The sequence below is a fragment of the Excalfactoria chinensis genome, chromosome 16 (assembly GCF_039878825.1).
Source record: "Excalfactoria chinensis isolate bCotChi1 chromosome 16, bCotChi1.hap2, whole genome shotgun sequence".
NCBI classification, from domain to species: Eukaryota; Metazoa; Chordata; class Aves; order Galliformes; family Phasianidae; genus Excalfactoria; species Excalfactoria chinensis.
Genome location: NC_092840.1, coordinates 5,683,775 through 5,696,069, shown reverse-complemented (window position 1 = coordinate 5,696,069; position 12,295 = coordinate 5,683,775). Strand labels below are relative to the sequence as shown.

At 46.3% G+C, this 12,295-nt stretch overlaps 1 protein-coding gene across 4 annotated transcripts in view; it reads left to right on the top strand.

The window, feature by feature from the left end:
* UBE3B (ubiquitin protein ligase E3B) overlaps nt 1–12,295 on the top strand; it is an 18,307-nt gene extending 6,012 nt beyond the window's left edge. For 2 of the 4 annotated variants that reach the window (XM_072351493.1, XM_072351494.1), the window contains exons 13-28: nt 98–267; nt 971–1,138; nt 1,805–1,976; nt 2,723–2,841; nt 3,387–3,501; nt 3,911–4,010; nt 4,315–4,434; nt 4,786–4,962; nt 5,051–5,161; nt 5,269–5,406; nt 5,814–5,879; nt 7,106–7,164; nt 8,217–8,399; nt 8,837–8,948; nt 9,325–9,417; nt 9,849–12,295. In XM_072351493.1, the coding sequence (XP_072207594.1) occupies nt 98–267; nt 971–1,138; nt 1,805–1,976; nt 2,723–2,841; nt 3,387–3,501; nt 3,911–4,010; nt 4,315–4,434; nt 4,786–4,962; nt 5,051–5,161; nt 5,269–5,406; nt 5,814–5,879; nt 7,106–7,164; nt 8,217–8,399; nt 8,837–8,948; nt 9,325–9,417; nt 9,849–10,040 (2,095 nt within the window). In that variant the 3' untranslated portion in view covers nt 10,041–12,295. The remainder of the gene's footprint in view (nt 1–97; nt 268–970; nt 1,139–1,804; nt 1,977–2,722; nt 2,842–3,386; nt 3,502–3,910; nt 4,011–4,314; nt 4,435–4,785; nt 4,963–5,050; nt 5,162–5,268; nt 5,407–5,813; nt 5,880–7,105; nt 7,165–8,216; nt 8,400–8,836; nt 8,949–9,324; nt 9,418–9,848) is intronic. The other 2 variants (XR_011905452.1, XM_072351495.1) reach the window with 2 other exon arrangements.

Here is a 12,295-nt window from a genome sequence, read left to right as displayed (position 1 = left end):
GCATGTTCCATTTTGACTGCGAGCTGAATGTATCAGGATATCAATGGTGTTTTATTCCAACCTGCCTTCTAACTTGTCTCTCTGACTTCTCTTTTAGATTGAATGAGTCCATGCCTTTGCTGACAAAGCAACTGCAGCATCTCTGGGGAGTCCATATGATCCGCATCCTCTTCAGTGATGTGCTCAGCAAGAAATTGCTAGAGAATCAGGAAATAGCTCAGCTGCCAACACAGCCAGTTTCCCCTCAGAACAGCCTCCCTATGAAGAGTCAGTTCTGCAGGGTTGCTTTTGTGTCTACGTTTGTGTGTGTGTTTCTGTCTCCCAGTCTCACAGGGGTTGGACTTTTCCATTTAGCTAAAAGCTTTGAGTAATTACTTGCAGCAGCTGCTGCTGTTTAGGTGGGGATAGGATCTGTTATTTGTAATTCCTCCTCACAGTGCCTCTGTGACCTGGGGCAAGGCTCTTGCTTTGATGCTGTGAAAATATGTGCTTATTTTAGCAGTTTTTTCCCCATTGTTTTGCAAGTAGCTAAAGTGCTTACTGCATTGCTTAATGCTTCCCAAGGCAAGGTGGGGGGAGGCCAGCTTCCCAGGTGAAAAGCAAGGTGAAGCTGGCTTGGGGGCTTGTATTGCATGGTGATTCTGCAGAAGAGCATTGAGAATAAGCCAGCTGTAATCTTAGCAATTTTCCAGCTGCCAGCCATAGCGCTAGATCCTGTGGCTCATTAGTTACTGCAGGTCTGGTAAGGTTTCAGGCTCCGGGGTAATGCCCCCACTGAAACATTCTTCTGCATTACCAGCAGCTTTACAGCATTCTGTAAGAAGAATTTCCCACCCCCAAGCCAATTGTCCATTGATGACCCAGTTTGTTAAAACCCTCCGTCACAGGGTTGTGAAGCTGCTGAGGACAAGAAATGGTTTGGAATAACACCTATGTCCTGAGCCATCGTCTCATGTGCTTCCATCACCAGATCTTTTCAAGAGAGCTTTTCAGAAGTCTGCATCCGTGCGCAACATATTGAAGCCTGTTGGGGGCAAGAGAGTGGACTCTGCTGAAGTGCAGAAGGTGTGCAGTATCTGTGTCCTGTACCAAACTACTCTCACCACGCTGACGCAGATACGCCTGCAGATACTCACAGGTCAGGGTACATCTGTGTGTTTCGAATCACTTAAAATGTGGAGGAGAGAAAGGCATTTTTCTTGTTAAATTCTGCTGAGTTGTTGGTAGCTTTATTACTGAGAATAGTTTATTGTTGGGTTGGATGGAAGGCTTGTTCCGTCCTGAATTGTACATCTGATCCAATAACTTTCATCACTTCTTTATCAAGCATTAGCTGCCCAGAATATGAATTGAAGCAAGTTTTTCTACAATGAAACTTTGCTTATTCAATACCAAACTTAAGACGGAGTCAGTCTTAAGCCTCACGATATTAATCTTTGTGGTGGAAACATTGAATGCTTTCATACATTTTGAAGAACAAATTACCTGACCTCCAAATGGATGAAGGGGGAGGTGAATGCTCTTTTGGTCTAGTGCCTATGGCAGAGGAGTGAGCTGAGTGGGGAAGGGTTGCAGATATTCAAGCAGCTCATACCTTGTTAACAAAGGTCTTTCTGCTTTTCCTGGTGTCCCTTAATGCAGGTGGGCTTTGGAGCCCACTGTGCTGCCTGTGTTCTCTTCAAGTAAAGGTTTACTTTGCAAAAGGATGTGTTGGCACCAAGCTCCGTTTTTTCTCTTTGAGCCTGCATGAATAAGCAGGCAGGAAAAGCTTAACTGAGTGTGCTTTATATTTTTTCATTGCTAGGCCTCACTTACTTGGATGATCTGTTGCCCAAATTATGGGCTTTTATCTGTGAGCTGGGACCACAGGGCGGGTTAAAGCTCTTCTTGGAATGCCTGAATAATGATACAGAAGAATCCAAGAGGCTGCTGGCCATGTTGATGCTCTTCTGTGACTGCTCCCGCCACCTTATCACGTAGGTAGCAAGCAGAGGGTGCTCTCTATATCTGTAATGTAAAACTCTCGTGTTCCTTAGGTTTCAAGAGGAATAATTAAGGTATTGCTGTCTTTGCATAAAGATAACAAGGTAGTGTAAAGCGGCAGGCTTCTTGAGCATAATCCTGAGAAAGGATTACATTCAGAAGGACTTCCCCCATCATCCTTTTGTTGCTTCAGGAACATGCAGCTGGCTGAAGTGGCAGCAGAAGATTATGGAAAAAGCAGAGGGGGGGGGAACATTCCTCTTACAGCTTATAGGCAGCAATTGCATCAGTCCAGTGTGTATACTTTGGGGTAGATATCTTTGAAGAATGGTGATATAGTACTGCTGCAAGAAAGCCGGGCAGCTTATGTGCTTCTGTTTGCAGTCTTGCTGATTGGCTTGTGCAGCACAAAGAATGGGAAGAAGGGTGGAAAATTGCCCTTCCTGGTCATTAGAGACTGTTTTAATGATGAAAAAGCTCTCTTTGGGACTAGTCCACAGTTCCTTTTAACTGTGAAACACTGCCTGTGCTTGTATCTCCTACCTTTCCTACTGCCTAATGTTATAGTCAGATGTCAATCAAAATCAATAAATGAGGATTAGGTGTTTGTGCCTTCAGAGTCTTATGGGTGTCAGTCATCACAGAAATAAGCTGCTGCTAAAGGATAATGTGCCTTTATGAAAATTTCAAAAGGGAATTAAATCAACACTTGTACATTTGCATTTGTTTTCTCTGATAGGATTCTTGATGACATAGAAGTCTATGAAGAGCAGATTTCATTCAAACTGGAAGAGCTTGTTACCATCTCATCTTTTCTGAATTCCTTTGTGTTTAAGATGATCTGGGATGGAATTGTGGGTAAGTGCTTTCAGTAGCTTAAGTCGAGGATGCTGGTAGGACAATATGCAGCATTAATTTTGGGATGTGAAGCTTCTGTTGATTATTACTTTGCACAGAAACATTATGTTATGTGGCTCGAATGTGTCCCACTGCTTTGGTGTCCAGATGCTACTGTCATGCTTGGCACCAAATACAATGCACTCAGCTATTACAAAAGAGAATTTGTTTCCCAGGCATGATGGGCATATTGGCTTTTGTCATCTTGCTAGAGTCAATCTGTATGTGGATATAGTTTGGGTGCAGCTTAGTTCTGACAGTCAGATGAGGTAGCCTGTGTCTATCCTGATGGTTTGGCTGGAGCTTGCTGAGATGGCCTTGATGTGGCTGAGAGTTCTGTGCCTCCCAGAAGACTTCTTTGATCAAAGAAATCTAACCTTTGCTGCCTTAAGAGGAAAGTAAGAAGTACTCTCCTGTTAGTGTGGGGGAGATGATCAGTGTGTTGCTCTTGGACACTCCTGTTACTTAGGGCACATGGACATGGCTGCTTTCTTCCTTTTGTTCAGAGAATGCCAGGGGGGAGATGCTGGAGCTCTTTCATTCTGTCCATGGCTGGCTCATGGTGTTGTATGAAAGGGACTGCCGCAGGCGTTTTGCTCCTGAGGACCACTGGTTACGGAAGTAAGTGTCTCAGCTCACAGCAAGGGTTATGTGCAGCTGTGTGCTTGCCCTGGGGTGTCAGCTTCCCTTTGGGAGTTTGGTTTGGGATCCTTTCTTTTAAATTGGGTGCATATCAAATTGCACTTGAGACTGAGTCAGAAATGCTTCCCTGTATTGATTGCATTTAAGAGTACCCCCTCTCTGTGGCTTAAATACTCTTGTGGAGGTGCTTCTCTTAATGATTAGCTGCCACTGGTGGAAGCTGGTGCTTTGGAAAGTGGCTCAGTACCTCTGGCCTTCTCAGATGTGTATGCCTGAGTACTTCAGTCATATCTGAAACCATTACAGGTTTCCTCTTTGTTCTAGTCCCAGCTGTTTAACTACCTGGGCACTTCACTGGGATCTCTAAGTCTGTTCCTTTTCTTGTAAGGGACCTCAAGCCCAGCGTGCTCTTCCAGGAGCTGGACAAGGACAAGAAACGAGCTCAGCTGCTCCTACAGTACATCCCACATGTCATTCCCCACAAGAATGTGAGTGGGATGGGGGAAAGGGTGGAGGTTGAGAAGGTGGTTGCTTTGGATGGAGGGGGATGCGTGTCTTGGGTATGTTGGGAAGTGGAGCTTGTGGCTGGGCTTTATCTGCCTCACTGGGGAATGAGGAGGCAGAACTCCCTGTTTGCAGTGAGTTAGTGATGGTAGTATCATTGGGTCTACCTGGGAATGGACAACCAAGAACCAGGTCTGACCATACATTAGGAACATCTGAAAGCCCTGCTGCATTGGAGGGTGAGTAGGATCCCTGTGGATGAAGACTTATGTTTATTTTCTTTCTAAGAGGGTGCTGCTTTTCCGAAACATGGTTACAAAGGAGAAGGAGAAGCTCGGGCTGGTTGAAACCAGCTCTGCATCACCTCATGTCACACACATCACTATCCGCCGCTCACGAATGTTGGAGGTGAGTGATGTGCCTTGCAGAAGCCAACTAACGAGGCAGTAACTTGGCCTGACAAAACAGGCTGTGAATATATTTATCTTCTCTGTGGATCCTTAGGGATCCGTTCCCCATGCAATTCTTCCTGCCTTTCTTTTTATGAGTTGATAACACAAACATGCTGGACCTTAGTTCAGTTCAGACTAAGGCTTGGAGTTTTGACTAGAAAAAATGCCAGTCTCTTTGGACACCAAAACTCAGTGATACACACTGAGATGTTTGTAGTGCATCTCTTATCTCCTGTGTCTGCATGTCTGTGTGAGTGTTTCACGTGTCTTCCTACATGTTTGTCCTGGGGCTTTCTGTTCTGTGTAGGATGGATATGAACAGCTACGTCAGCTTTCTCAGAACGCCATGAAGGGAGTGATCAGAGTGAAGTTTGTGAATGATCTGGGTGTCGATGAGGCTGGTATTGATCAGGATGGTGTCTTCAAAGAGTTTCTGGAGGAAATAATAAAGAAAGTGTTTGACCCTGCACTCAACTTGTTCAAGGTACGATGTGGGGCTGCAGATGCTGACCGTGATGACCAGCTGCAGACAAAAGCAGGCTGGGTCATTGTACTGTTATCTCTGTGTGCAGACAACCAGCGGTGATGAGAGGCTGTATCCATCCCCAACATCCTATATTCATGAGAACTACCTGCAGCTCTTTGAGTTTGTGGGGAAGATGCTTGGGAAGGCTGTTTATGAGGTGAGCCAAAGGTGCTATGCTAAGATGTTGTTAGCACAGCGTGAAACCAAAGGCATCACACATAGCAAGCATGCAGTGTGATCTCATGTATTTATTCTTGTCTGCAGGGAATAGTTGTGGATGTACCATTTGCTTCCTTCTTCTTGAGTCAGCTCCTTGGACACCACCACAGTGTCTTCTACAGTTCTGTAGATGAACTTCCCTCCCTGGACTCTGAGTTCTATAAAAATCTCACCTCAATTAAGGTTTGAGCATTATTGTTTCAGCTGTTCAACTCCCTTATCACTGGCTGCTGCTAGACTTGAAAATGCCTTTAGGATACTTGAAAAACATCCCAAAAGTAATAGGGCAATGGAAATGCATGCTGGTTCTGAAGCAGTTTAACATGCAGCTGCCCTGTGTTTTTTACTGAGGCAAACAGGGATAAGAAAGGAGTCTGAAGGTGTAAACTAGGAATTACTGACTTCCAGTTCCAGAGGTTGAGCCTCAGCTCTTGTGCAGTCTCTCTGTAACTTTGAGCAAGTCGTGTATGTTTTATGCTTTTATGCCTGGTGCCTTCTGGGGATCATTTAATGAGAGAGTGATACAGAAATGAAGAGCAGCTGTTCCTGCTGCTTAACACTAACTCCTTTGCCTCTTTCTGTTCCTGTAGCGTTATGATGGTGATATCAGTGACTTGGGCTTAACGCTGTCCTATGATGAAGATGTGATGGGCCAGGTAGGCTTTTATTCAATGACTTTTGGACCTAATCTCAGCTCCTGTGCTAGCTGTTGATTAGCAGAGTTCTGCACACTGATATTTCTGAGTTCATGGTCCTGGCTCAGGCAGTCCCACTTTGTTAGATCCTGGTTGCTCCTTGCAAGACAGTCTCCCTCCCTTGTCTGACTGATGTTACCACAAAGAGTTTCTGAAGCACTGAAAGCAATCCTGAGGACTGTTCGCTGTCTGCTGCTGTTGGAGAGTCTCTCATGCTGGAAGTGGCAGATTGTGAATATCAGCAGTTAGCAGCGGAATTGGGTTTGACTCATGAGGAGAAGTGTCCTGTCTTTTCTCAGTGTCCTTAGGGCAGAGAGACTCACCTGCAGTCTGTTGGTCAGCTGAAGGCATCTATTTCTCTCTGAGCTTTCTGGTCGCTAGTCTTTATATGTAGCAGTTTCTATGATGGAAACTTGAAGTCTGGCAGCAAGGCACTTGGCCTTGAAAAGGAAAGTCTGTAGACCTCAGGGTGAAGGTTTGATGATACATGGCTGCACTTGTGTGCTGGATTCTGCAAAGTTCTGCTCAGCCACTGGTGCTGTAGTGGTAGATGAGAATAAGATGCCTTTGTTGTCTGCAAATCCTATGAGAAGGCTACTACTAGAGCTAAGCTAGCTCAGAGACCAGTAAGTCATAGAGTGCTTATCAGGGGCACTCGAGCACCAGGCAGGATGGAGATTCTTCCCAGCCATCTTGCTTTCCAAGTGTGCTTTGCTTCATGTTTTGAGTGCCCATCTGGAAGGACTGTGAACTCCAGGGAGCTCTGTCACTCAGCAGCCCCAGGTGTGAGACCTCTGGAGCAGATAGCTTTGGGTTGGGCTGTTAGACCAAGCTTTGCAAAGGCTCCGAGGCTGTTCAGTTTCTGGACTGTGGGATTGTGACAGCCCCCCCAGGGCTCTTTGAATTGATTTGCATGTTGCTCAGCAGTGATAGAGGAGAGGAGGGTGTCCTCAAAGATGTGCTGGCGCCGCCGGTGGGAGAGTTGGAGAGTTCCCTACTGTTCAATTGCTGTGTTAACAGTGAAGTGAAACTGGTTTGAGGCAGAAGTAGGATTATTACTTAAATTTAAAATCCTACTGTTTTATTGTTCAAATAAATGTTTTATGGGGAGGCAACAGCTTAGTGTGACATTTCTTTCCGTTGTGGTTCCAGGCAGTAATTAGCAATACAATCATTTCTTCCCTCAGCTTGTTTGCCATGAACTTGTTCCTGGAGGGAAGACCATTCCCGTTACCAATGAAAATAAGTAAGTACAGCAATTAGATTTTTAAGGTCACCACTGCAAAATACTTTATTCTAGTTCCTTGGGCTTGCATCTGGAATGAATTGAGATAGATTAGAGTAGAAGGAGCCCATAAATATCTTAATAGAATTTACTGGTTACAGTTCATCGGCAGAAATTGTATTAAATTCGATTTGCAAAATAGAAATTGACAATTTACTTCTTGCAACAGTGTTTCTGAGGTCAAAGGCACACAGCCTGTGAGATTCTGCAGGATTTAATGACGGTGATAGATGCAGACAGATGGATTCAAAGCAATTCAGGCACACAGTCGTGAACACAGAGGGCACAGATGCTCAAAGACACCTTGGAGCAGACAGATCTTCTCAAAATGATAACATGTGGCAGTTGTATAAAGCGCTGTTCTTCAGAAGAGACAGCGGTGAATTCAAATGTAGTCGACAGTCGTACTTTAGACACAGGAAATCAGAGGAGACACTGAGCCCTGTAGCTATTTTCACAGATAACCGGCTTTTAGATAGTTATCATAAATGTCAACTCCGGAGCCTGAAAACCAAACCCACCTTTTTGTTCCCTTCATTATTTTTCCTTAGCTATACCCTTCAGTGATCATAAATGCAAGGTAAAATACCTGCTATGCAGATGTGTGTTAGAACTGGTAATCTGGGGTTTGTTCTCTTTTAACGGTAAGAGAAAGCTGGATCCTACCTGAAGATTCACCTTTGTTAGCGTGCTTTGCAATCTGATGTGCCCAGTCTTTTCTTTCTCCCCTCTTGAGCTCTTATGGAGGAGTTTGCATTTGAAAGGATCTTTTTGTGGCTTGTCAGAAGTCAGCTCAGGGAGGGAGTTGAAAGTCCTGTATGTTGCTGGGCTTTTTTTTCTTTTACAGCAGGAGCTTTGAAGCTTTTGTGCAGGTGTGCCCACAAATTGGGAGTCGGGAGGGAGCAGAAGTATCATAAAGTGGAAGCAATCCAGGAAAAGGTTCTTTCTCTCAATGACAGAGTTAGGTCTTGCTGCTCTGGCTCCTTGGTTGCCACCTTCCCTCTCGCACACAGGATCAGCTATATCCATCTCATGGCTCACTTCCGGATGCACACGCAGATCAAGAGTCAGACAGCAGCGCTCATCAGCGGATTCAGGTCGATCATTAAGCCTGAGTGGATTCGTATGTTCTCTGCACCAGAGCTGCAGCGACTGATCTCTGGTGACAATGCTGAGATTGACCTCGAGGACTTAAAGTAAGTGACCAGCTGAGTCTGCTGGTCTTTTTCATTCAGCAAACCAAGCTGCGTTACTGTGTGGTTCTTTAGAGGTTTGCAGGAGACTGAGCCTTTCCCAGCTACCTGTTCATCCTTATGGGATTTACGAGCAGATGGAGAAGCAAATGAAATGAATAGCAAGTTCCTTAAAGCTAATCTGGACGAAGTATTAATGAATGTAAAGGGTCCTTTCTTCCACTGGCATGCAGTGCTTTCCAAGAGCAGAATTTCTGTCCTTTCCTTTCCTCTGATTAAGCACCCAGTAAGCATTTGTGGGGCTCTGTGCTGGCAGTTTGCTATAGCAGGGAACTCTGACTCGTGGTAGCAGTATTGATCCTTGCAGCACCTGTGTGCTGGCAGCTGTGACCCTGCTACTGCAGTGGGATGCAAACCTGTCACAACCTTTTTCTCCCCAGAAAACACACAGTGTACTATGGGGGTTTCCATGGGAGTCATCGGGTCATCATCTGGTTGTGGGACATCCTAGCTAATGACTTCAGCCCTGAGGAGAGAGCCATGTTTCTGAAGGTAAGTGCAGTCTCTTCAGCCCAGTCTCAAATTCAGGGTAGTTGGGTCAGTGCCGTTCTCCTCCTGTTACGTGTTTTCTGCCCTAATAGAAAGAATATCAGAATGCCGAGTGCCTTAAAATCTACACCCTGCTTCCCTGGTGGGGGTGCCCTGGAAGCAGGGTTCTATAAATACTCTTTTGTTAACATGAATAGTGCTGCATGGATGGCAGTTTTCAAAGGCTAGAAGAGCTGAGCACAAAGCCCAGCAGTATCGTACGGTGGGGTGCTCAGATGCCAGTCTAAGCAGCTGTTTGCTGTGACTGCATTAGCCACGTGTCTGTTACAGCCAGGCTGCTCTCACTGCTGCTGTCTTTCACTGTCCATCACTTTTTCAGTTTGTTACCAGCTGCTCTAGGCCTCCACTTCTGGGCTTTGCCTACCTCAAGCCTCCATTTTCCATTCGTTGTGTGGAAGTCTCTGATGACCAGGTAGGCAGCCTGCTGGCTCGTCTCTCATGCATTCCTTGCATTCTGGCAGGCCTCTTTCCCTGCCCAGCCTCCTCGTCTCTATACAACCAGGAAACTAAACTATAAAGATGTATATTCTACAGACGAAGGTGAAAACAGCCTTCCACTAACAGAACGCGTGTGGCTGTACCTCCCTCCTTCCCAACACAGCAGCAGCTGGGCTCTTCATGCTTTTCTGCTGAGTTATGCTTTCTCCTCACACAATGTCCTCCTCATGCTGTGGATCCTGTTCCCTACACGTGTAATGGCACTTGGAGTTAAAAGCAGCACATTGCTAGCAGCTATGGGGGACGGGGTTTTAGGATCTGATTCTCCCTGTTCCCAACTCTGTTAGCACCTCTTTGCCTTTTATATATGTGCAAAATGAGCTCAGCATTTCTGCCCTGTTCCAGGACACTGGTGACACACTGGGCAGTGTGCTACGGGGCTTCTTCACCATCCGCAAGAAGGAGCCAGGTGGGCGCCTCCCAACCTCCTCCACGTGTTTCAACCTCCTCAAGCTTCCCAACTACAGCAAGAAGAGCATTCTGAGGGAGAAGCTGCGCTATGCCATCAGCATGAACACTGGCTTCGAGTTATCCTAGTTGCCATGGCCCTGGACTCCACAACAGGGGCTCTCAGGGCTGCTGACTGCTGCTGGAGGTGGAGGCCTTCACGCACAGAGCACATCGGCTCCGTGGGAGCTGACTGCTCACTCGAGGGCTGGAGAGATGCAGCTGATCATAGAGGTTTACAGGGAAGAGCTTCTGGGCTAGACAGGGCTGGCTCTTCTTGGGCACTCCTCCAGGATGAAGGAGGCGATGGGCCTGATCCAATACTCTTCACTTGACACCCACGTAAATCATCTTTAAAAGCAAACCCCGGGGGAGCATAAAAGGAACATTAAAAGTGCCAGTCAGATTAGTGACCGTCATACCCTCAGCGGGCGGCTGTCTCTGCAGGAGTATTTCTTTTTCCTTTCCCAGGAGATGGTCTGGTTTCTTACTGGGTGGAAGCCGATCAGTGAAAAGCTGCACAAAGGCAGAAATGGGACCGAGCCCACAAGGAGACAAGCACAAAGCTGCAGTGCTGGACGTGCCACAAACAGGCACTTATTACTCAGGTCAGGTAACACATGGGGGCTTCCTGATGCACTTACTCCATGCAAGGCCCTTGCATTTGTCTCAGAGAATGAACCACTAGCCCAGACTTGAGAAGCAGCAGGTTAAATGCAAGCAGATGGACCCTGCCGTACTCAGGAAGGCTTTGGAGCACTGTAGGTTAAGGGCTCAAGCAGCAGGCGTGGGGGTCAGCGTGCTGAGCCAGCCGTGCCCTTGCCAAGCTCTTGCTAGAGCTGTGATTTGGACAAAAGGGGTTGTTGGAATTTGTTTGGGAGCAGAAAGGGTTTAATTTTATTTAGCTGCAAGCTGGCACACGGCTTGGGCAGCCCTCGCTCCCCAGCAGAGAGTGCTGCAGTGGGACCGGTGCCCCCTGTGTGCTTTCTGGAAGGGGAATGTGTCAGGCTGTCCAGAGCCCTCTGGAAACCTCTGCTGGCAAAGCTTCTCTACTTGGATTGGAAGTTTCACTTTGTCTGCAATCTCTTTTGTTAGGGGGATGTGATGTTGTGAACCCAGACTTGGCCTGCGTGTAACAGCCACGTTTGCTTTGTTGCCAAAGTCTTTGTTTTAGTTGCTTTGCCTCTTTCTGGCCTTATTTTTACAAGCTGATGTTTGCCTGTAACAGGCAGCTTTTATAGGGTTTTTTGTGTGAAAGGGTGTGAGTGGGGGTGTGTGTGTTGAGAAGGCGTGGAGCCTTCCTGGTGTTTCCACTGATACCCAGAGCCTCATCTGTTGTGTCTCTGCAGCTTCACCTTCCTCTCCCCAGGTGTGCTCAGCAAAGCACAGAGAGAGGTTCCTCTTAACCACCCTAACCACTATTTGCTGCACATCAGACCAGAAAATACACGGCAACATTCGACACAGAGTTACAGAAATGCCCTTTGCTTCATCTTTCTCTGCTCTATGTGGCATTAACAGATTTTTTTCAGAGCAAATGGAGATGCCTGGAAATGCATCTGGAAAGCAGCGTTGAGTCCTTTTTCTTAATCATCTCAGTAATATAAAGCAGGAGTGATTGGAAATGTGAGCGAGGACACAAACGTCTGCATTCCGAGAATTCAAGATACTGGACTAAGTCCAAAGAAGATAAAAGATGATGGTAAAAAAAAAATATATAGTTTGGGGTTGTTTTTATGTTGTTGTTTCTTACTTAAAGAGCATTTCAGCGTTAGGCTGTTAACTGCGGGGCTGAGAGGCTTAGGCTCTGAGTTGTACCATTCCTAGCATAACACAGGATCCCTTTCTCTAGGAGATGAGCACAGTGATCGTAGAGTGAAATGCTTTGAACACAATGGAGTGAAAGCGTTGCTCCCCTTTTCTTTTCCCCTCCCTTCATTCCTCAGGAGGACAATTCCTAGAGAAGACCTTAATGCTCTCTTAGCCAGGTCCCTCCCAACCTGGCAATATTGCACTACCAGACAGTACATCCAATTTTGTAGCTAGCGGATCAAACGTGATTGTGTAGTAAGCACCCTGCTGACCGTGTGTGCAACAATAACATGTCTTTTGAGTAGCTGACTCCTGTACAACTGAGTCTATAATACGATTTCAGCTGAGCAGAAGGCTGAGTGCCGTTCCCTGCCTGCACTGCTGTATTCTGCACGGGTGTCCTTTGTAGGACAGGGATGGCTTTGCCACGGGAGATTAATGACTATTTTTTCTATAGGAGACTTGCTGCTGTGGAGACCTTGGTACATCCCTTGTATAAACAATGCAGAAAAGAGAAATAAACCTGGTATGAA